General features: G+C 29.5%; 1 protein-coding gene across 1 annotated transcript; it reads left to right on the top strand.

The window, feature by feature from the left end:
- The first annotated feature begins 4,915 nt into the window (after positions 1–4,915).
- On the top strand, positions 4,916–25,415 carry LOC129961876 (DNA-directed RNA polymerase II subunit RPB1-like). The gene is made up of 6 exons (XM_056075491.1): positions 4,916–5,163; positions 7,593–7,666; positions 11,929–11,976; positions 16,542–16,574; positions 22,005–22,043; positions 23,228–25,415. The coding sequence occupies exons 1-6, from the start codon at positions 5,094–5,096 to the stop codon at positions 24,854–24,856; spliced, it is 1,893 nt and encodes a 630-aa protein (XP_055931466.1). The 5' UTR covers positions 4,916–5,093; the 3' UTR covers positions 24,857–25,415.
- The last annotated feature ends 887 nt before the right edge of the window (positions 25,416–26,302 follow it).

The raw sequence follows: 26,302 nt of genomic DNA, 5'->3' as shown, positions 1-26,302 counted from the left end.
TATGTTTATTTATATGCGCGTTGACATTTCCAATGCTAAAATTGTACCTTACTTCAAGAAAATTATTTACTGGCAGGTATCTAGATTTCCTGATTGCTTGAATTTTATTATAGCAAAATTCAAACGCAATAAAAAATCTCAATTGCAGCAAAAATAAACCGAAACATCGCATTCGTTTGGACTCTAGAACATTCAATATTTCTTAAAATGAAAAGGCGATTTCTTTAGAAAAACGGTCATGGAATGGAATCTGTACTTTGAAAAGATAACACTTGAAGATTTATCACCTATTACCAGAAAATCTTTCTTCAAATTGATCTGAATTGATACAAATCTTATTAATATCTACCGAATGAAGAAATGGAAATTCTGAGTAAACAAGCAAAAGCAAGCTTAATCACCTCAAAAACCACTTCAAGCATAATCATTGGATTATGCAAAAACCACCTCAAGCATAATTAAGATTAATAATAAATGAAATATATTTAAATATGAAAGAATATAATATCAAAGATAAATGAATGTAGTTTTATTTTTATAATAAGGAAAATAAGTACACGTTTGATGCGGAAAGAAAGTAACCAGCATTCATTGAATTTCTGATTAATACATTGTTTAAAAATTCTTTTAATAAAATAATAAGCAGAAAATTTTAATACTTCACCATATTCGATGGCATCAAAACTGTCTATCTGCTCTATGTTCCTAAAATAATTAGTCGAATCACTTCAATTAGTCGAGATCAAGAAGATTTGAACTCAAAACAATTTTTCGTCTTTTTTGATAACTAATTTGGATTTGATCACAACTCTTTTTAATATTAGGAAGGAAGACACACTATCTGCGAAGATTTTAATTTTGACCCTCATTTGTCAAAGTCTATTCTAATACAAAATTAATTTCTAATAGTACCGCCTGAAGATATTTTGAGTTTAGAGTCGAGTCAATGTTTTAATCTTTTTACAACGATGTAACTAAGATTGAATAAGCATTTTGAAGCGCAAACACCTAAGAAATGGCAAGTATTCAAATTCTCTTTTTCACAGCATTTGCACCTGAACATCAAATGATATAATTTTTTTATTTCGGTTCTCTACTTTCCATCGGTTTACTTCCCTGTATATGATGTACAGAGAAAGTATTGTAATCGTCAAAAAAAATTGAAACTCAAAATTTTGGCAAAACTCAAACACAAACATTCAGGAACTTAAATATGTCACATTGGTATGTGATTTAAATATCTATATGCAACATGATTTTGGTTGAAGCAGAATGCAGGTTTGACAAGCAGTGAAGAGACTTTGTATTTTTAATTTCGTTTTATTCTCTCCTGGGAGACAGGCATGATTTCTTTACAAGAAGGACCAGCGCGGCACAAAAGCAGAAGTAAAGAAAGGAAGAAAGGAAGGAACGAAACAAATGTTCACTAGTCTTATATAACAGGGAATTTCCGACCACGCGCCAATTCAATACACGTGGTGACCTTTGACACCTTGGCAAGGGCACCAAAGGGATCACTTTCATTTGATACGTAGTTTGATTGCGCAGTAACTTTTACACAGTTTGAGTTGTATCAAGAAATAAGAGAATGTATTTACTATGGGCTAAAGCTAAATTAAGAGTTTAAAATATCACACACACACACACACACACACACACACACACACACACACACACACACACACACACACACACACACACACACACACACACACACACACACACACACACACACACACACACATCTTTTACTTTACTTTTTACTTTAGGCCACTAATGAATTCGTTCATTAAAACACTGGCAGCAAAAAACAGTAGTCTTTATATGAGTAGTGTGCGTTGTCACTGCAAATTCATTTGACGAGATTGAAATATGAAAATAAATAACATGATCAATTTTCGGTTCGAAAATGAATTCAAAGTATTAAACGTGTTCAAAATCTTGTAATGCTAAAAACAATGAAACTTGTTTGGTTCAATTATTAACTACTCACTGATAAAATCAGGTGTCACTAATATTTGTTTTGAGGCTCTTTCCTTCTTATTTATTCCTATAAAATTACTGTTATTTTAGCACTGAGATGCATAAACATATTTTGAAACACTCGAATGTGCGAAAAATCTTCACTACTATACGGAGGCGAAAGTAATGACATTACAAGAAATAATAACAAAGGAAACAGAATAAAGAATATTAAACATAGAAACTAAAGTAAATATTGCAAAAAAGTACATAAATGAAGAAAAGAATAAAGTCATATACAATATAGCCACCTGACGGTGATACTATAAGTAAATACAATTCAGGAAAAGTAAGAACTGTGTAATAATTTATTATTATGAAAAAAGAATATGGTAAAGAGAAAAGTGGATATCATGACTCTTTCCTCTGACGGTAAAGGAGCACCAAGTAGACAATCTATTTCACTATATGGACTTTATCACAGAGAAGGTAGTTTTTACGTGTGTATGCAATTTCATATATTTCCCGGGGAATAAGTTAATTTGTAAGGGATATTATAGACCATGGTAGTTTCTGATCTGGTTGGAAATAGTGCACATCCGTGCTTGAAGGGTCAGTTAAAAACTGATTGCTTAAAATATCAGCGGGACTGTTCTCTCTTCTTTCTCGCATATTTGCACAACATGGCGTGTTTTGAGTTAAACTTCGTTGAATAGCAAAGAAAATCGTAAATGCGTTACAGATCTCTTTCCGTTGTTTGACTGGGACCGAAATTTGTCGGAGTGGTATTGTGATTAAAAACGACAAATTTTTATTTTTACTTTTATGATTAAAAGGGTAAACATCTAAAATCCTTTATATAGGTCAAGATCTAGCTACAGTTTTTTTTTTGTATGTGTGTGTGTTTTCGCGTTCTTATGCATATGAATAAAAAGAAAGATTGACAGCCAAATGACGGTATATGATAAATTTGGCCCAAATTTTATATAATTCCAGAACTTTAATGAAAAAAAATTCAGGTGCCAAATTTTATACATATATTGTACTTTATAGTGTTTTTGAATAACAGATAAGAACAGATGGAATGGGATGAATTTCCGTAGTTGGAATTTGTTCATATTTTGATAGATTACATATTTGGGGTCTCATTCGTGTAACTACGTTTTTTTTTTAAATATTCGCAAACAGATTCGATTATAAAACCTGCAGAGTCATCGAAATCTGAAGATCGGATTTTTAAAAAATTCCTTACAGCATTTTTTCTTTGCATATTTTGTATACAAGATAGCAAATATTTCACCTTGAGTATAATTCTGAAGTTCATTCTTACATTTGGCATAGTAATAATGACATTTAAAAGATCATTCAATCGCATCGAAATCACATGCTTATTTTAAAATCATAAATAATATATAATACAATCATATGAATTGAATAATGTATTTAATCTTTCAACTGGCTGTTCCAAAAAAAGTAATTTAAAAGATAATATTTAAAAATACTTTTTATACACTTTTATTTAGCTTAACCTATTTCACATCTGAAAATAGGACATTCGTAACCGATATTTACTCACTTCCTTATGTTTCACACTTTGAAATTTAGTACACTTGTTTGCTCTCGATGGCAATATGCCATTTTTAATATTATCAAAAATTGACATAAACGGAAATAATGTTTGTCAATCGATTATTTATATATTCATTCCACGAAAGCAATGTGTTTTGGTTATAAATTTTGAGAAAAAAAAAGGATTTCAATATTCTATGATTTTTCTAATGAAATTTATATATATATATATATATATATATATATATATATATATATATATATATATATATATATATATATATATATATATATATATATATATATATATATATGTGTGTGTGTGTGTGTAATGATATCTCTAAATCTAAATTAAATCCTAATTAATGTAGTTATTTTTATCTTAATTTAACCTGTATTAACTTAATTCTAAAATGTTCTCCTATTTCCTTATCCAATTCCATGTTTTTATTTAATTAATCTTACACGAACTCTAAAATTGCTGAAATCGACAATTTCCCACATTCCGAGTGAAGGGATAAAAATCTGTCAGTCTAAACAAAATCTTTTAAAAGATACCTATAATTCTCTTACCTAAGTCAACACGTGTAAAGAAATCCCTATCCGAATCTCACAGTATATAATCATAGGGATAAATATTTCATTCGCTCGTTTCTCTTTCGCTCTTGTGTTGGGCTGTAGATTGACGTACCTAGTCGCTTTTGCTTATACTTAAATTATGCCTCCCGGGATGGAATAAAGCAAAGTTTAAAATTCAAAAAAGTTTTCTCTGTCTCTGGCCACGAAATTGCTCAAAAATATGTGTTCTACATTTTATTTATGTATATATATACACAACCCCTAAAATATATGATAATTGAAACCGTTAGATAAATAAAGAGATAATAGTAAGATTTATAAGATCGATAAGAAGATACATCGTTTTATAGAAGTTATAAAAATTTACTTGTTAGTATACCAGTGAAAACATTTATTTTTGTCAACTTAATCTCCATTGAAGAAGAAAGAGGATGTATTCGCACTCCTAGCATACTTCACTGAAAGTAAATATTATGAAGGCAGATGATTTCTTTCAATTCCTAAATTTTTTAAAAAGCGGACTTCCATGACGTATATTAATAATTAAATCAGAACTGATATATACCTTGTTTTAGAATGACTTAATCCATCTATGTCAGAATTATTTACAAGGATTTGGAAATGAAAACATGGCAATTCATGGACCTATAAGAAATAGCTTTATGCAATCTCATTAACATATTCGGTGGTAGATCATGACATAAGGCTTAAACGCAGCCTTCCTCACCTGCGATTGTAAAAATAAGATTATAAGCAAAATGTTCGTTCTCTTTGCGTGGAATGTATGTCCTAAGCGCCCTTTTTCGCGTGTATTTAGAAGCGTGAACACCTGCCCATGTTGAAGAATATGGTCTCACAGGATACTGTAGTCGACGTCATAATGCGTCGGATATGAATGTTGAAAAATAACTTTTTATGAAGAATTTCTTCTTTAGTCTTGTACAAGAAGTGTTGCGCCTCTGAAAATTGCCCATATATTAGCAATGTCATCTATGGCAAAGGGTTGTGTCTTCGTGTTCTTGGTCTGTTTTGCACTGGCAAGTTACGCTGCAGGTAAATTATCAGCATACTTTTCGGTAATCTCAAGATAACAGGCATTTTATATATGACTGTGTTATCGAAGTCGATTTTATGGTTTTAAACAATAAAAAATTTGTAAAAATCCGGTTTTATGTATTCAAGAAAGGAAACAAATTCTGTTACGCGAAAAAAAAAGTTTATTAACATACTTTTTAATTTTCAACGTCAATAAATATTTTTATGCGTGATTGTCAAACTAAAATATGATTTTTTAATATTTTAAACAAAAATACAATGTTGAAAATTAATTCTGTGTATTGATAAAAGAATTAAAAAAAGTTAATTTCGTTCCAATAAGCAACTACATTAAGACGAGATTTTAGTTCTAGTGCTTCGACTAAAACATAATGAATTAAACCTTGTCTTTTTTGCAATATGTAAAACATTGTAATAGATTCAATAAAATTGAAGATATTATTAGCAATTTAGTTTTATCATATTGCTTAATTTTTCTGTAAAAAAATAAGTAAATATATATATACTTAAAGTATAGTAAGTACATGCACACATATATATTTTAATAAACAAACTTTTGTTGTTTGCATATAAATACGCATCTAAGAACCAAATTCAACAAGTTTCTCACTGGAATTGTACATTTAGAATATTTTTACTCTCAGATTTATTGATTCGTAAGTAAATTTTTAAATCATCTGCATGGAAAATTTTTAACTTAATTAAATTAAAATTTTCTTTTAATTAAAAATTTAAATTTTTATTAATTTTTAATTTTAACACCAATCTTCATTTATCTGGATAATTTATTAAGTGTTTCTGAGTGACATAAAAAGCTATAATGTTTGTTTAGCACAAACAAATAATAAATACGTGAATTTTTTTCATATATTTTCTTTTTTTGGATTTTTATAAACTTTTTCTTTTCCTCAGTAATAAGAAACTAAGGAAAGTTTCTTTATTTAGTAATTTCCTTCCCTTAACTCTTAATAGTTAAATGTTTCTTCATTTTAAAATTACCAATTTTGATGTGCAACTGTTTCGTTTAATCTTAAAGAATATTGTTCTTGTTTGCTTTATTGATTACAGAGAATTATTTTAGAATTTTATGTATTAAAAAAGAATGAATAAGTGAAATTTAATTACAACTTCTTCCTTGAATAAAAAATTGAATTGTTTTTATGTTGCATATAATCTTTTGTTTTTAGAGACTGAAGCAGTTGTGCACTTTAACAGCATTGTTTTGCCAAAGAATTTTTTCTAATAATTTGGGTTTTTTTAATAGTTTTGTTTTTTCTTAATTTTTGCTTTATTTATTTTTTAATTTTCTGAAATATAATTAATAATTTTCATTTTATAGAGTATTTTTAAATACTGATATCACTGTAATATAGCGAAGAAAATATTTATAAAGTAATATTACAAATTTTAACGTAAGGTTTCTATAAAATCCCAAATACAGTTTTGCTAAACCTGTACCCATTAGATACAAAAACAATTGCTGTAGATATGACAATAAAAAAAATAATTGAAAGGATGACTTTTCTACATGCTTTTAATTTTTAACATCTTTGAAAATCTAACTTTTCTCATTTATACATTTATACATGACATATATATATATATATATATATATATATATATATATATATATATATATATATATATGTGTGTGTGTGTGTGTGTGTGTGTGGGTGTGGGTGTGGGTGTGTGTAGGTGTGTGGGTGTGTGTATTAAAGTATATAATAATAATAATATAAAGTACATATATAAAGTAAAGTAACTTTATAATTTTTCTTTCCATTTCTTAAAATTACAAACGATATCATCTTCTGAAAATGACATATTTCTTTAAACTGAATAACATTTCCTATGATAAAAAGAATTTCTTCGGAATAATTATATACTGAAGTTCGAATATTGAATAAAAACAATTTATTTAATCATTGCCGATAATAATTTAGTCATATTTCATTTTTATTTTAAATTTCTTTAATTATTTAAACAAAGATGTAAGATAAAATAATTAAAAAAATGAGTTATTTATACAAATATAATGTTAAATAAAAATTTAATAAAAAATTAAAAACAAAATTAATTGCAAAAATTATGAAAATAACCATTAAAATAAAAAATAATTGAATTAGTGCCAAATTATTCATATGATGTTTTTTAAAATTCTAACAGTTAAATATTTAACTATTTTTTAAAAATCTATTTTTAAATATATATGATATAAATATTTATAAAATACTGTTAATATTACAGTAAATGATGTTGATTCAGTAAATGATGACTGTTCCATGATGTTGATTTTATACATGATCAATTCTTATCTAACATGTAATCATGTTTAAAAATTATTCTGAAGCATGCTATAAAATTTATTTAATTCACTTATAAAAATTAGTTATTTAAATATTTTACCATTATATTCTCAACATTAGACCAGGGAAGTGATTCTGATCAGTGCCTAGTTTACCGAAAAGGATATCCAGCATATTATACATGCATCATAAAGGTAAACATCAACATTTAAACTGTTACATTGCCTTATTTTAATTAGATGTAGATGATTATTTTAGCATCTTAACATAGTGTCATTAATTTACAATTTATCACCAAATTTTTCCTCAATAGTACATTGATTTTATTCTATTAAGAGTTAAAATGTATGAAATCTGTTTCGTTATGAGAAAATTTTAAAACTCTTTTTACGATGATAGTTATTATATATGTTGTATTAGAAATCATGGGCAACACATTGATGGGGTATTGATATATTACAATAAGAGTTTTTTTTTTTTTTTTTTTACCGAATATATGGGTGCAAGTGCTTTATTGTGACACAAACATACACTGCGTAAAAAAAGTAGAAGGACAGTGTCTTTTTGCCAATTAATATCTCTTAATTTCTCCAAACTACCAGATATTTATGCAGATTTAGTTTAATGACTCTTGTTTTCATTTTAGGCAAAAATTAAACATCTACCACTAATATTATTAAGAAAATTAGTATATATAATTTCCGATGCGTAAAAAAAGTAAAAGGACACTTGTTAATATATTTAATTTAGTGAGTTGTTCTTTATTTAAATAGTGATTTTGTACTTTGTTTATCCTTTTCAGTCAAAAAAATCTAATTTGTTTAAAAGTTACGTTGTTTCTCCGTTCTCAGAAATGCCTAAAAGAATACCTTTGAACGATTTGCAAAAAGGACAAATTTCCGCATATCAAAATGATGGTAAAGGTGTCAGAGAGATTGCTGGATTGTTGCAGGTGAGCCCCAATACAGTTTCAAACTTTATCAGAAATCCTTATAAAAATGGAAATAAAAGGAAGACTGGTAGACCGAAGAAGTTAACACTACGTGATGAAAGAAAACTTGCTCGTGTGCTGAAGAAGAACAAAGGAATTGTTTCAAAGGCAAGAAATCAAGCAGAACTTAATCATGTGACAAAACAAACAGTTTACAACTATATTAAACGATCTAAAAAATGCATTTTCAAAAAACGGAAACATCATCCTAAGTGGAAACAAGCTCACATTGATAACCGTTTAGCCTGGGCTAAGGAGCACATGTCCTGGACTACAGAATGGACTTCTGTGATATTTTCCGATGAAAAGAAATTTAACTTAGACGGTCCAGATGGATATCAGCACTACTGGCATTGTGTGGGGACTGAAGGCGAATACTATTCAACACGACAAATGGGAGGAGGGAGTTTAATGGTTTGGTTGGCTGTTGGATACGGAGGAAGGACAAGTCTGATTTTCTTAAATGGTAGGCAAAAACATACAGACTACATTCAAGTGCTAAATTCCGAGCTTCTTCCTTATGCCTCTGACATGGGGGGTGAAGAGTGGAAGTTTCAGCAAGACGGAGTTTCCATTCACACCGCGACTGGAGTCAAAAATTGGTTCCTAACAAATAATGTGGATGTTTTACTATGGCCAGCCAAAAGTCCTGACCATAATATAGTGGAAAACATCTGGGCAATGCTAGTTCATCGAGTTTATGCTGATGGAAGGCAATTTCATTCGCAAACTCAGCTTCGAGAAGCATTGAATGACTCGTGGGACAATTTTTGTCAAACTGAAATTCAAACTCTATACAATTTACTTCCAAACAGAATATTTGAAGTTATAAAGGCCAATGGGAAGACCATTCCTTTTTAAAGTCACTATTTTTTCATTCATTATAATGCTGTCCTTCTACTTTTTTTACAAAGTTTCAAAAAAGAGAAACTATTTTTGTTGCCATTAATATTTTATGTTTGAACATCAGAATTCTGATGTTAAAATTGTATTTTTGAAACATTTGTTAAATGTTTCTAAAAAATTTTTTAGTAAAAATAAAATATTTTTCGGTTATTGTTACAAAATCAAGTGTCCTTCTACTTTTTTTACGCAGTGTAAGACACATAAAATGGAACATAAGTTGTTTATCGACATCACCGTCATTAAGTGTATACACAGTCTCGCCTACAATAATTTTTCGAATGTTGCGTTCACAGGAATATCAGCTTAAAAATGGTGTACATTTTAAAAAGGATTCAATTAGGATTTCGCTTTCGAATATTCAGTGAAATTGAGAACGATATCTGTCATCCTAAAAACTGTGAATGAATTGTTTTACGGACGTTGCCAAAATGTGTTACATATGTAGATACATTTTTGAGCCACCAACACAAATTCTGAAAGGAAAATTTGCCCAAACTATTATTAATAGATATATCTATTTATTTCTATATCTATGCCTTGTATCTACGCCTTATTATTATTTACACTCATAAAACGTATTTGCATACATAATAACATCATTTAGACTCATAAAATTCCAATACAAAAAAAAAATCGTTACAGTGTTCTATCATTTCTTCAAGTTTGTTTTTTAAATACAGAATGATAATATAAAGCTTTTTCTGTACACTCAGTATATCAAAATTTGAGGCAGGTGTGTCTAACATGTTGTTGTTTCTTATGGCATTTGCCACTGACAAGCCCGCTGTTACGAAAACAGCGATTTTAGCCGGAGGGGGAGCGTCTCATGTTTTTATAGTAGCGCCAACTAGGGCCAAGAGGACGACTGTGTCTAACATACTTATTGTTAAGAAAAAGGCATCACTTGTTCTTTCCGCTGACATGACCACTTATGTTTGACACGACTTCATTAGTCAGTAGGCCGCGGTGCCCTGGTGGTAAGGTCTCGGCTTCGGAACCGGAGGGTTTCAGTTTCGAGACCTGATTCCACCGAAGAACCGTCGTGTAAGGGGGTCTGTTGCACGTTAAATCCGTCCTGACCAAACGTCCTCCCGCTGGTGTGGTGTGGTGTGGAGAGGGGGGTGCCAGCTCAGGTGTCATCCTCGTCATCTGACCGTGGTTCAAAATTACGAGGTCCGTCCCAAAATAGTCCTAGTGTTGCTTCAAACGGGACGTTAATATAACTAAACTAAATTAAACTTCATTAGTCAGCAATGCATATATCATCTGGCGTTAACAACAGTTAACCTTCATATAGTTAAGTTAGTTTCTCGTTGCAACCTCATATCCCATCTGTTTTATAAACAAGATAATATTTTTTCACTTGTTTTTTCTTAATTTCTTTACTTATTTGAGTTATCGATATGAAGTGAATAAAGGTTCATATTACATTCTTAAGCTCAAAAGTTTATTATTTTTGACATTGCACTTACTGGCAAAAAAGAGCATTACAAATATAATTAAATGAAAAAAAAATACCATCTTAGTTTTGAAATATGTTACGAAAATACTGAAAAGTCTGATTTAAAATGTCGGCAGAAAAGTAAAATAAAGGAAGAAGTTCATATGAATATGGTTTGCTCATTTTAACACTGCATTTAATTATTAAAAAATCTACTTCACTCAAAAGTCTATTTTTATTTTATAAGAAAGCCAATTTATATGAAATATAAATGCAATAAATAAATATTAAAATTTATAATAAATGCAAATTCAATATATATAACTTAAAATAAAAAAAAATGAAAACAATAAAACTTTTTTTATCTGACATTTATATCTTAAAAGTGATAATAAGTAAAATTATAAATCTTTATAATTTTATTTATTATCACTTTTTTACTTTTATATGAAAAAAATAAAACTTTTTTATTTGACATTTATATCTTAAAAGTGATAATAAGTAAAATTATAAATCTTTATGATTTAACGAATAAAGATAACAAAAATATAAATGTAATAAATAAAGGGATTAAACGAGGAATATTGAAAAGATGAATACTGATTCCATTAACTTTTAAATAGTTTTAAATGTTTATTTTTATTTCGGACAAATAGCCGTCTATTAAATAAGTGTTATTATCATTCTCGATGCTCCACTCCAGACGTTACAACTATCCCCCCCCCCCAATTTTTTTTGAAAGCAAAAAAAAAAAAAAAAAAAAGAATGCTTTCATTTATTTACGTTGTATGCTTTAAGTATTTCAGAAATGGCAGACGTATTAAACCAAGAAGTGCATGCGATCGGAGGGAACTATTTCTAAAAAGTCTATAAAGAATGAAATGCTAACAAAAGTATTTCATATGAAAATTAACTATTCTCATTCTTTTTTAACTTGACTTCAAATATCTTATACAACAAAAATCAATATTTCTTGTACTATTAATAGATTTTATATCTGAAATATGCAAATTATGCCTAATAATGCTGATTTAAAATGAAATTAACATTACTCTAAATGTATAGTATTTAAAATTTATTACTATTCATGTAATATTTTAAAATTTTTGTATTTCTAGTGTTTTCAATTTGTGCTGGGCTTTGAAGATTCCACAGCTAGTTTTTGTGTAAGTAATTTTTTTTTAATTAGTTTCTAAAAAAAAATCATATAAATTCTTTATAAAGTTATATCACAAAATTTGATTAAGATTGGCTTAGGTTCAATCCAAAATAATGAAATGTATAGTTCCAAAAAGTTAAAGAATGAAACTGAATAGACAAATATGTCAAGATTCATTGTTAAATGTTTTTGCATGACAATAAGATGACTCAGTTCATAATTTCAAAGATGATCATATTCAAATGCCTGGAAATATCCTTGCCTTTTAATATGGCTTTGAAGACTATTCTGTTTCTTCGCATCAAAATATTTACGGTTTCTTTTCTGCACTATCTTCTTCAGCACTATAGCCTGTTACAGTCTATTATTTCAAACCTATCCACTTCAGATACTTTTCAACAGTATATTAGGCATCTGATGAGTTATCTTCCTCTGCATATTTTTTCCCATATTCTTTAAAAATTATTTTTTTTATTGGGAATGCATTTTCATATCTGGATATAAGACACAACTATCTAATATGAGATGTTTTTACTATTTTGACAATGTTGGGTTCACCATTTTTTTTTCTTTTTACTTTCGTCTATCCAAAGAATAGAAAAGTATTGTAATCGTCAAAGAATTCGAACTAGATATTTTGACGAATCTCCATGCTTTAGAAGACAAATCTTCACGTTTCTTCCTAGTGCTCGAAAAACACATTTAAAAAAATGTCCGTCCATTTGCTTGTATATGACAAAGATAACTTAAAAACGCCTTGAGCTCGATGGGTGAAATTTGGTATATGGTCTTTACACCAAATTTGTAGATTTCTCTCATTTTGAACAAAATCCTTTCAGGGGAAACATGCCTGTCCCGCTGTTCGAATACATGTTTACATGATAACTATAAAATGAAAAGAGTAGATTGATAAAAAAAACCGCTTTGAGCTCGATGGGTGAAATTTGGTATATGGTCTTTACACCAAATTTGTAGATTTCTCACATTTTGAACAAAATCCGTTCAGGGGAATCATGCCAGTCTCGCTGTTTGAATATATTGTTACGAAATTTCCGGGGGTTCGTTTGGATAGTGGAAGTTATATGGTGTGAAGAATGCTCAATCACCAGGCGGCAGTAGAAAATAAAGCAACGACGTTTATTTACACGAAGACACACAGGACAGCACAAAGACAACAACTATATACAGCACAGAAGACGATTATCTTCAGCCGAGACGTGCAGCATACAACAGCATCATACAACCAGACTCTACTGCAGACAGTAGCGTACAGCTTAGTTCAGCACTAGCTTCACTCCGTCGCTTATCTCTGAAAGGCCATTTCTTTATCGTAGGTTCCGACTACATCTCTCCGATCTGGTTCACGACTACTCTCTGGCAGCTGCGGCCGCTTCCTTTTATAGGTCTCAGGAGGCGGGGCTAGGAGCCTCTCAACCAATCAGGAACGTTCGAGGAGTATCTCGGTTCCTACTGGACGGAACGGGAAAATTCTCGATGTTTCGGGTATAATCTATTTTGGCGCTAAAGTCGCCGAATTCGTCGCCAAGTCGCCAAATGGTCGCCACGCTCTGGGACCTCCTATGGAACCAACTATGCTGGGAAGCCGCATCACAGATTCGTAACAATATGTTTACATGATAACTATAAAATAAAAAGAGTAGATTGATTAAATTCGGTAGACAAATTTAGTATCTATAGCTTAGGCATCAAATTTTGTGCCAAATCCAACAAAAGGCTGGTGTCTGTCGATCTATACTTTCAGAAATATGTCACGAAACGTGATAACTGAGACACACAGTGACTTAAATATCAAATTTGATATGTGATTTTGTGAGACAGTCTTGGACTGTAACAGGCTTGAGCAGAAGAAGAAGTCACAAATCTTTTGACGCGAAGGAAAAAACAATTTTCAAAGCCACATTGAAAAGCATATTGGACATTTCCAATAATGTGAATCTGTGTATTTGAGAATTTGAACTGACAAGTACAGTTCTGTGTCGCATTTTTATTTCATTCGATTGGGAAAAATGCGTCTAAGACACAAATTAGATTTTCGATACTATTAACTGCATGATAGGGATTAATTGCGAAATACTCGCCAAGGATCACACAATAGATTCAATAAAAATGCTAAATTAGCGCCAAAAGTTAATATTTAATAACTGTCTTACGCCAATGCCATGCAAGGGAGTTTCTGAACTTTCACCTTTATTGGAGAGTGTTCGAGAAAGTTTTGGGAAAGCCACTTCCCTAGTTTTTAAAAATAAATTTCATGATTATATATAATTTTCCACATGTTATTTTGTTTTATTGGCCGAAAAATCTTCTCTAACATTATTCTTCCAAAAATCTACGACGTGTTCTATTCTTCTTTGTTAAGTGCTCATTCACTCTCTCAGAGGTCAAAAGTTTTATGTAAATTTATATAAATTTCTTGTTGTTTTTATGATAATTCATTTTGAGTTTTGGTTTTAAAGGCCACGGAAACATGTATTAACCATGAAAAGCCTATTTTGCATTTAGATTTTTATATCATTAGAGCTTAAAATCATTGTTCCCAGATATTTAAATTGCTTTATTGTCTAGGAAGTATAATTACTTATCTTCAGAAGGAGCGTATTCATAGTTTTATTCATTATAAACATGGATTTAGTTTTATGCTCATTAATGGTTAGCCAATCTTCCTTGCTGCATTCTCAAATAAGATGAATAAATGCCTTGTCAATCTGTTTAGTTCGTTCAATCAGCGTCATCGGTATCATCAGCAAAAGTTGGCAACTGCATCAAAATATTTGCTATTTTTAATTTACTTGACACATTTCGTGTTTGCCTTGAGGGAATATGATAATAGATTTTTCTCTCACTTCTTGATGTGCTTGAATTCTAAAATTCTATATAATAATGTATTTTTCATGATTATGCTCTATTTTTATATTTTTAGAGCTTAGTTGTAAATTGATTCAACTCGGAAAACGCCATCTGATAACGAATTTTGGAAGAATTTGTTAAAGAATTCTATTATAAATATAATAATAAAATTCATTAAAGATTATAATGAAAAAATAGTAATCAAAAGAATTTTGTAACTTCACGCTTTTATTAATGTATTTAGATGTCATGCACCAAGTATTGATTTGATATTTTTTTATTAATCGAAAATCTGGAATTCAAAGTAAAACTCTTAAATATGTAAGGCACTGAAACAAAACAATAAAGCAAATAACTATGTCACACCTCATAAAACAGAAAAATAATTCTTAAGAGTTAATTGAAAATTAAATTAAAATTATTAAAGTGATTAAAATTTTTATTTACATACAGTATTTTATAAATAGAATCGCTATTATTATATTGCTCAAGAATCATTGTAATTAATTCAGGCGAGTTTATTTTCACTCAAGTCACAAGTTCGCAGTATCCGTTTAACTAATCTGGAAGAAGAGTTTGATGGAAAACAAAATGTCCAAAATTAAAACAAGAAACTCAAATATTGCTAATAGTACCTCTAGAATAACGAAGATCTGCTTTCCCCAAATCCAAGCCAAGAATAATTTCTTTACTCTCACCAAAATTTCATTTGTATCAAGCTTTCATTCATATTTAAAACCGGTTCCTTTTCTAAGCAAATTAAACTTTATATCAAGTTTATAAGTTTACTGTTCCTCACAAAACTCATTCGATTTCAAAACACATTTGTGACGTGATATGTATTGCAATGTAGCTTTCAGTGTGTATTTTTGTGTATGAATCTCTCGGCTTATGCTCATTCAACAGAGAGGATACTTTAGAAATCCAAATTTGAGGTATCTTTTAGTGAAAAAAAATCCATCCCATTTGGTAGTAGATTTTCGGAGTGCGTTTCAAGAAAAATATTAGTTCCATTCCAATTCGATGCCTTTTGGCATCAGTGAAGTAATCTCCTTGAATAATCAACGGATATCCTCATTTGCCCTCGTATTACATTTAAATGTTACTAAATGGATTTGATCTGTCTATAAATGAATAACAAATGAATAATTTTGATTTAATAATGTGGGTGAAATGAATTATTTATTTTTCTAAGTGAAATAAATAATTTTAAGCATGAAGTTTTCTAAACTTTTTAAAATGTAAGTTTTTCTACTAACTAATCATAATTTGGGCTGGTGAGCGTTAATTTAAAAGAAAAGTCACTAAATAAAGTTAGAAAAAATATGAAATATCCTTATTTATATGGGAATGTTTTAAGACTCAGTACAATTTGCTCTGCTCACATTATGAGAAATTTATTTACTACATTAGCATAAAATGTTAAAAATGCCACATGTTTTAGCTTAGTTATATAGAATTTTACAGTTTTCGTTTGAAATTTTGATCCAATTTATTAAACTTTATTTAGGTAGAAAAATACTAAATGGAACAATTTTCGAATGGAAATGAAAAGAATATATGACAGCCTATACGGATAAAACACTCTTATTATTTTTAATATTTCATATACATATCAGAAAGTAATTTAAGAACTTTTTGAAATTTTCTTATTTAAACTGGAAAAGATGATTCATCTTGAATAATCCATATTTTTATTTACAGACGAACAAGTTCCGGATGACAAAGGCATCACTGGTAAGAACTCTTTTGTATGCCATCTTTATAAAAAGAATACAATAATGAGTTGATGACATGGGAATTAAAGATTTCCTCTAATCGATAAAAAGATAATACGAATGGCAAAGCAATTGTACGCACGAAACCCTTATGAAGACAAAGGGTTTTATTTTTTTAATTCCTGATTAATTGCTCTAAAAACTTCATCCTTATTTTATTCTATCAGCCTTATACTTGAGAAGAACTTTAGCATTAATTGACAAAGAAAGTATGTAATTTATTTCAAATATTATAAAACATTTAAAACTTTCATGAGTATTAAAACATTCTGCTCGATTATGGAATACTAACCTTTTATAAATATATTCAAGTTCTGTATTCTATCTATTAACATCTTTGATATTATTGGAATTGTAAATTTTACTTCAGACGGAAGAATGTTATGAAAACGAAACAAAACAGTTTCGAAATCGCAACTAAAATTTATTACCTATTCAAACTAAAACCAAAAAAGAACTTCATAGTATTTAGAGAGCGCAACTGCAGCTACTTCTAAAACACAGATGAATTGAAACAAAAGTATTAAAAATCAAGTTAATAGGAAAATCAAAAAAAAAAAAAAACCAAATAAAAATTAAACCAAAAAAAATATAAAAAAGAATTCGGCCTGAAGACTTTTTCAAGGGTCACCCTCAGGCAGGGATTCAAAGAAAGGGATTTTTTTCTGTAAGGAAATGCAGACATTAGTCTAATAATGATTCCTTGTGACCCGAAAATCCCCTGAAATTAGGCCCAAGTGATATACCATTTTAACAGAAAGGAAAATACAAAACAACAAATTAGAAGAAAATAACAACTACAAAGTAAAAAAACAATAACAACTACAAAGTAAAAAAACAATAACAAAAATAACAATAAAAACAAAAATTACCATAAAATAGCACAAAAGTAAAAACGAAAAGGCAAGAACATACCATCTGCAGTCAAGGAAATTTTAAGCTATCGATTGTGATTCACGCTTTTTAAAAAACTAACGGTAAAAAAGCTGTCGGCCGGATTCTTTTTTATATATTTTTTTTGGTTTAATTTTTATTTGGTTTTTTTGATTTTCCTATTAACTTGATTTTAATACTTTTGTTTTATATATATATATATACATAACTAACGGTAACTATATATACATATATATATATATATATATATATATATATATATATATATATATATATATATATATATATATATATATATATATATATATATATATATATATATATATATACATATATATATATATATATATATATATATATATATATATATATATATATATATATATATATATATATATATATATATATATATATATATATATATATTTAGTATTTAGAGTTTCATTTTTATGAATATCTCCTGAGAGATTCGTTTGCCTGTTATAATACAATGAAATGAAAAATTCCAGAAATAACTGAAATTCAATGAACTTATTGCCCAATAAAGTTATGTTCAGTGACTTATAAAATTTTATATTAGTTGAATACTTTCTCCCACCAACTTAATTTAGTTTAATTAACATCCCCTTTTGAAGTAAGTGGATTTTGTTTGAGGAGTAACCTCAAATAGCCCCACGTAAATTTGAGTCTACGGCAGATGATGAGAAGAACACCTGAGCCGGTATGTCTCTTTAACTTCCGGGCTATACTAAGGAAAGAACGTTGAATGAATTTAACGATTCTAATGAATTTAACGTACACCAAACTCTCTTAAATCTTTGCTTGAATTAAATCTCGAGCCTGGAGTCCCAGTCCCGAAACCAAGACCTTATTACGAGATTTTTCAAGATCTTCCACTGTGCTGTTTATGAATTTTTAAAATAAAACTTTTGTATTGTTTCTTTTGTAAACAAAAAATAATTTTATTGTTAACAACCTATAAATTTAATATTGCAAGAAATTATATAAAACTTTCGAACTTAATTTTTGCATTTCCAAAATGCAACCCTTATGTTCATTTTGTATAGTATACCATACATACAACTTTATAAAAATATACTACCACTATAAAATAATTTTTAACTTAGTTTTATTAAACGATTTTTTTTACAAAATTTTTCTTTTTATTTATTTTTTGATTTTTTTTATAGCGTAAAGAAGCTACCTATGTACATTTTTTTGCTTTTCTTCAAAAAAGCAATCTTGCCACAATAAGGGTCAATCACATTTTACAACAGATATTAATTAAATAACAAGTAATTTGAACAAAGTAGAACCAGCATCAACTTTGAACTGGTTATATTTGTTAAGAAAATCTTTGAAGTTATCATCCCCTGTGCATCTTTATTACTTACTAGCCGCCTTTGGCGATCAGCCGGTTCGCCAATCTTAATGTTCGTTAAAATTTTAATAATTAAATATTTTATGTAATTCCTACTTTAATAGATTCTTCATCAAAATATTTTAAAACTTCAAATTTTGATTGTCATATAATTCATTCATAATATTATAAAGGCCTTCAGTTATAACGTAATATGTATATTTCTAATTTTGTGTTAGCACCCGTAGAATTTATGCTTTAAATTAAAGTGGAAAGAATTAATCTTCAATTAATATAATAATATTTTTTACTAAAACAAAGCATTTTTTTATAATCTGATTACTGAAAATAGAGTCACTCAGCGTTTAAACTTTATGGGCACTAAAGAATATCTTTTTTAATTTATGTAATATCTCAAGAATTTGTCAACAAAATTTTCTTAGATTCATCATGAACAGATCGATTCATTAACAATGTTTAATTTTAAATGCATCAAACACTAAGAAAATAAAACGAATCGTTTAAAATAAACGGTTGAAAACAGGTTTTAAAAAAACTACTTAAAAAACGATGTACTTAAAACTATAAGCATATACAAAAAATATATAACTAACATAAATACATTTTAATTACAAAAGCATACAACAAACCTAAAAATAATTTAAATCCAGTCCGCATCTGTTGATAATAATTGTCAACACAATGCGGAATTCAGAACACAATGCGCATGCGTGAATTTTCAACGCCAGTTACGTAACGCAAATACGTAATTTTTTCTACGCCAGTTGGGGTAACGCTATGCGGATTAGAAATTTTTAATATCCTTTATTCTCTTTGTATTTTAATTCAAAAGTACTTTAGAATGAATCTGAAAGATCGATTAATTAACAATGTTTAATTTTAAATGCATCAAACATTAAGAAAATAAACAGAATCGTTTGAAATAATCCGCCGAAAAATATTAACCCTAGCCTCATTACTGTTGGGAGAAGAAAAAAATGAAGTCTTACTCATTTGGTGGTGGGGAAAATGGAAGATTTTTTTGGCGGAAAAGTTGGCGGTGGAGCACATTCCCAACCTCCAAGGTATACATGTACCAAATTTGGTAGCTGTAGGTCAAACGGTCTGGCCTGTAGAGCGCCAACACACACACACACACACACACACACACACACACACACACACACACACACACACACACACACACACACACACACACACACACACACACACACACACACACACACACACATTGAGCTTTATTATAAGTATAGATATTAAAAATGAATGAGTGTTTGTGTTTGCGAGCGTATGTGTTGTTGCACTACAGACCAGAACGTTGACCTAGACACATATATATTTTATATCGAGGTACATATATATTTTAGAGGGAGGGGAGGGGGGAATGAGCACCTAGGAATTATTGTTTTGAAATTTTGATTAGAATTTTAGTTAAAAATTAAACAGAATTTTAGCGTTTTACTGAGGTAACTTCCAAAGATATTTCAGTGCAATAATTATTTTTACATCATCGTAAAACTCAAAAAATTATATTTTAAATGATATCCATTATTTTGAGCTCTAATGTATTTTTAAAATTTTTAATTAACATCTAAAATATTTTAATAAAAAATATTATATTTCACTCAAAGTTGTAAAATTTAATCTGCACGAGCACGTTATACTTGCATGAAAAAAATTAGCTTTTATCAATATATTGCTATTACGATGATAAAAGTCCAAATTAAAAAATAGCAGTTCTTTGCAGACTAAGCCTAGAAAGATTTAATTTTCAGTACATGTCTATATTAAATAAAATAAATATGAAACATGGTATTTTCTAGAAAAGTAATTGTAAGAAAAAAGTTTCTGTGATTTTTTAAAACCAATGTATAATAATTCAATAATTCAGTGTTATTTATGACAAACATGGTTTCATATATATAGAATATCCATGTTAACCAGGGCTCAACAGTTAATTTCTAAACCGTTAGTAATAGACATACTCATCTAATAAGAAAAATTGCACATATGATTACATTTTATGTAGTTTGAATCCATAAATATTCTCATGAATTACAGAATTTCAATTTATCATAAAGACTCCTCCTACGAGTCATATTTAATAAAATACTGTTGAAATTCTAATAAAAGAAACTTATTCTTTTGGGATAAAAATTGATTTTCATTATAAGAATCTGAATATTACTATTTTATAAAAACTTGTGAGTTTAGTCGGCTCCATTTTGACTCTCAGATATGACAGCCAGCCTCAATCCAAGTCTGATTAACATAAAATAACGAAATTGTTGATTGTCCTTAAATGATAATCTTCTTCATAACTTGATCTGATTTGGTCCCAGATGATTAAAACATTTCTTTATTTAAAAATTGTAATCTCAAGAATTTTATTGAATAGGGTTTATAGGACCGATGGATTGTCTAAAATTTCAGCTTCATAAATTTTTAAGAAGTATATTAATTGAATGAAACAAAATAAATAATTATTATTTACATTCATTTAAATCCTTTTGAAAGTAAAACTGAAAATGGAATTGTACAAAGAGTCAGAGGAATTTATGATTCATCGTACAGAAATCGTACACCATTGAAAAATTGTACAAATAAAAAAATAAAAAAATCGTTAGTACACTTAAGCTTTCAGTGTCGAATGATTCTATTTTCTGCACTCAAACATTTTAAAGAAATATGTTTTTTTTTTAAAAGTTAGTTGAAACTTAATCCCTGCTATTTCAAATTTTGGGGCAGATAACAAAAATTAATGCATATTATAATAAACAGAATGGTGTACGTAAGGCTTCTAAAATAGTATGAATTATATGAATATCAAAATTTGAAGTTTAAAATTATTTTGTTGTAGAAGCCATATGTACCAAGTTACATAAAATATTTAAATGAAAATTTTAGCGACCATTAGTAAAAGGTAAACCAGCCTACCACCAAGGGTGTCTAGTTAACTAACTGTTTCTTTAAATTAAAAAGAACATTTTAACCTATTTAATAATCCTTGTTTTCTAACGAATTCCTTTAAGTATATTTGTAATTGTTTTCATCTAGTATGCTGACATATTTTCATCCATTTTTTAATTCATTTTCTTTATTTTTCTATTTCAGCACGAATATAATAATACCCATGCAGTCAACACTCTTAAGGTAGCTATCCTTAAACAATATTTTTGAATTAATTTATTCCTCACTTAATTTTTTTCAATTAATCTGTTCATAATTATTTTACAATTAATGTGCTTTATGTGCTTAGTTCTGAATCTTCAAAGCACGGGTCAGTATTTTGTAAAAAGTTTGGTGTAAGAAGAAATACTAATTTATAAAAAAAAATATTTATATATATTCGCTGTAAAATGTTTATCATTTATTAACATGAACAAAAAAGTTTTATAAACTAAATGAAAATCCACAAGACGGTTCAGAAGATCATTTTGTGGATTTAAAGGGGAATAATTATCAAATAAATGAATATAGTGGATGTTGTTTGTACATTTACAAATAAATCGTCCAAACTAAAAATTATTGTAGCCCAATTAATAATTGAAACTACTAAGCAGTTATACATATTGCATTCGTTGCACATAATATGGAATTAGTAGAATAATTGCTGATGACAATTTGAATAAGTTGTTCTTTATGCTTATACTATCAAAATTTAAGAATCATTGGCTAAATCCTAGGGACGGGTACAGCCAAATTTGGTGCCAAACTTTAAAGATAAAGTCTCCAGCGTCTCTTGAAAATATTCATAATATTGAGAAACAAAATTCTGAAGATTACAACGTCCTCGGGACTTGGCGAGAAAAATTTGGCGGAAAATTGCCAAATGGTACCCGTCTCTAGAACTGTACCGAATCATTTAAAAAAAATTGTTTTGGACTTTGGATTATCTGTACGAGTGAGTTATTTTTATAATGATCAGTATCATTATTCAAGATTTTTTTTTTTTTTACTTTCGAGTATGTCATTTTAGGAAATCGTAATATTATAAACAGTACATGTAATCAAAAAGCTATTGCAAAATGAGCTTAAATCTGGTAAAACAGACATATGCATTAACTCTCAATTTGATCACAAGGATCTACAAAATCCGTCCTGCTTTTTGTTTTAGTCTCGAATACTGAGGAAACAAAAAGGTATCTTTTCCTACTATTCAAAATAAAATAAACTTTTTCAATTAATTCTAATGACTTGTAAAAAAGTACACGCATGAAATAAAAAAAAAAAAGCTTTATTTGTAATGAGAAATTTCTTGAAGCAGCTAAAAGTGTTTTTGATGGGATTTGTAATGCTAACTTTCATAGTTTTAAAATGATAACATTCATTTGCAGTGTATTGCCATTAAATGCAGACAATTTGTTCCTGAAGACGTTTGTGAAGGTTCATCACCAGGTATAGGAAGTAGTACAGATTTTAGCGATTTTACAACAGCGTTTAGCACTACATCATTCGTTGATGACGCAAACTCTGGATTATCTACCAGCGCACCCTCATCTTCTGGAACAACTGTCGGGGAATCTACATCTCCGGGACTGCTATCAACATCTGGAAGTAGTGTGAATACGCCACCCTCTTTTACTAATGCTGGAACTACATCATCATCGTTGGCTCCAGATAATTCCATGCCATCTACCACTCCATCTCCATCATCAGATGATGCATCTCAAAACAGCGGTGACGAACAGCCTTCAGACTCAGATGAATGTGATGAAGAAGGTGATGATATGTTTGACGACGCTTCTTCGGGTGGAGCCAGCACGCTTGCGTCAACAACAGATTTAAATCCTTATTATTCAGATGAAGGCTATTATAATTCTCCTTCACCTGACGATGGTTTTTCAGGCTATTATAATTCTCCTTCACCTGACGATGGTTTTTCAGGCTATTATAATTCTCCTTCACCTGACGATGGTTTTTCTGCAAGTGCCACCTCTACTAATAGCGGTGGAGATAGCTCTTCTGCAAGTGCTGCCTCGGATAGCGGAGAAGACGGTGCTTCAGCAAGTGCTTCCTCAGCTGATAACGATGGAGACGATTCTTCTGCAAGTGCGAATAGTGATCTTGATTTCTTTTACTATTTCATATACGATGATGACGATGAACAATCTAATTCCACTTTTAACTCAAATAGCAATAATGCCTCTGCAACGAATCTTTCTTCAACTTCAGTCCAACCATCGCAAAGCACCCCACAGCCATCTATTGGCACAACCTCTTCAGATTCTGCGGATGATTATTATTCCGAATCACCAGATGATACATCTAATGATGGCATGCCTCCTGGTGATGAAACTTCTGATAATCAATTTGATGCAGGCAATAATTACTACGATTATGCTGCTGCAGACACAGTTGCTGGTCAAGATGGAAGTGGAAGCTATTCGTTTAGTGATTCCCGAGGTGGAAACAACAATCCTCAAGTTCCACAGAATCCAAGTTGGGCACCATTTGGCTCTAATCCTCAGCAACCGCCAGTATATTATCCCCCGCAAGCACCAGCATATAATCCTCAACAAGCACCAGCATTTAATCCTCAACAGGCACCAGCATTTAATCCTCAACAAGCACAAGTATTTAATCCTCAACAAGCGGAAGCATTTAATCTTCAACAAGCTCAAGTATACAATCCTCAACAAGTACCTGTAAATTATCCTCAACAAGCACCCATATATAATTCTCAACAAGAATTAACCTACAATCCTCAACAAATGCCTAATTGGAATAATAATAATAATAATTGGAATTACGCCCAACAAAACAGAAGGCAACAGATCCCTATTCAAAATAAATGGAACCGAAGGCAGCAAGGTTTGCTTCCAGCCAATAATCAGGGATACCAATGGAATCAAGGAAATTTAAATAATAATGGATGGCAAAGAAATCCAGCCAATATTCCATCAGCCAACAATGGTAGGTTTTTGAGAAACCGGGGAATTCCAGCGAATAATGAGGATTATTAAAAGATAAACAAAATAATAAAGATACTAAACAGATAGCCAAAGCTATTTACATATTGTCATATCATATTTTTTTTAGATTATAAGAGTATTTTGAAATAGCTTGTTAAATTTAATACATCATTTTGCATTTCTAATTGCTTAAACATTATTTTGCTAAATTGAAACCTTAAACCTTTTATATTATTAAATTTCGTGTGGTTACTGAATGATTTATGTATAATTATGTGCTAACCTAATTTTAATAAAATTAATAAATATTATTACCATTTAATTAAAAGTAATCACTCAAATTTTCGGTTCATTTAATTCTGTTAAGAATTTCATTCACAATTAATTTTCAATAAAACTGTTTTATGGAAATGCAATACCAAGACTTAAATATTACGAATAATATCCATCGGAACGAAAATGTTCTTTGAATTCAATACTATTTTGACAGAAAAATATTTTAAACGGTGGAAATTCGAAAGGGATAAATGAAATAAATGGAAAGTATTTTTTCCAAGTGAACTGTTAGCTTTTGATACAGAAAAGTACAAATAAAGATTCTAAAATTAAATTTTGTCAGATTCTTCTTTCACTTTACCGGATACTATACAAAAAGTATGTCAATCTTCAAAAATTCGATTTCAGGTTTCAGTGAATTTAAGTGCTTTATATCTCTCCATGTCTCTATTTGGAATGAAATTTATTTCTTATGCTGTGTTAACATAATAATTTGAAGTCGCAGCGAGCTAGGTGAAATAAATTTAGTTTGGAGTTCTTATATCAAAATCATGATTAATCTTTGAACAGCTTTTATTAAAATGTAGATATATGCTTCCTAAATATACGCTTATCTTTTTCAGCACTGCTAATTTACAAAAGAGCGAATTATAGCTAAAAAGACTGTTTTCAGAATGTGTGCTATCCCATTCGGCTTCATTCAGTTACATTTATCTCTTGTTTCAAAGCAAAAGGAGGTTTATTTTAGGATGGACCTTGCAATTTTGTACATAGGCAATAAAGTGGATAACATCTATACTAGGATCCATTTCTCAAACATCTACTCTACACCAATTGGGGGAAATTTGGCCCCGAGGGATCAAACCAACTTTTAACAGGTCACCAAATTTTTCAACAGGTCATTTCTCGGTGTAACTGTGTTTTGATTCTGGAATTTCTCTGTTCCGAAGCCGAAACTTTAACACCAATCGCCTGTTACCCGCTATCTCTTGAAATGAAAGTAAACTCTATGTGGGATAAAGATTATTATCCTCTAGGTGCTCAGAGGTTACAATTAGTAGATATCAAAATATTTGAGGGAGGGTGTGGTGTGTGAGGGAAGGATATCATCATAAAGGTTGCATGCTCAAATCACGTCCGGGTCACCACTGTGGTTGTTGCCTATAATATTTAATTCAATGGCGGAGTAAAAAAATAAATTTTTGTTTAAAGGAAACATTA

Source organism: Argiope bruennichi, chromosome 2 (genome assembly GCF_947563725.1).
Source record: "Argiope bruennichi chromosome 2, qqArgBrue1.1, whole genome shotgun sequence".
Taxonomy (NCBI): Eukaryota; Metazoa; Arthropoda; class Arachnida; order Araneae; family Araneidae; genus Argiope; species Argiope bruennichi.
This window is presented reverse-complemented; position numbering and strand designations above follow the sequence as displayed.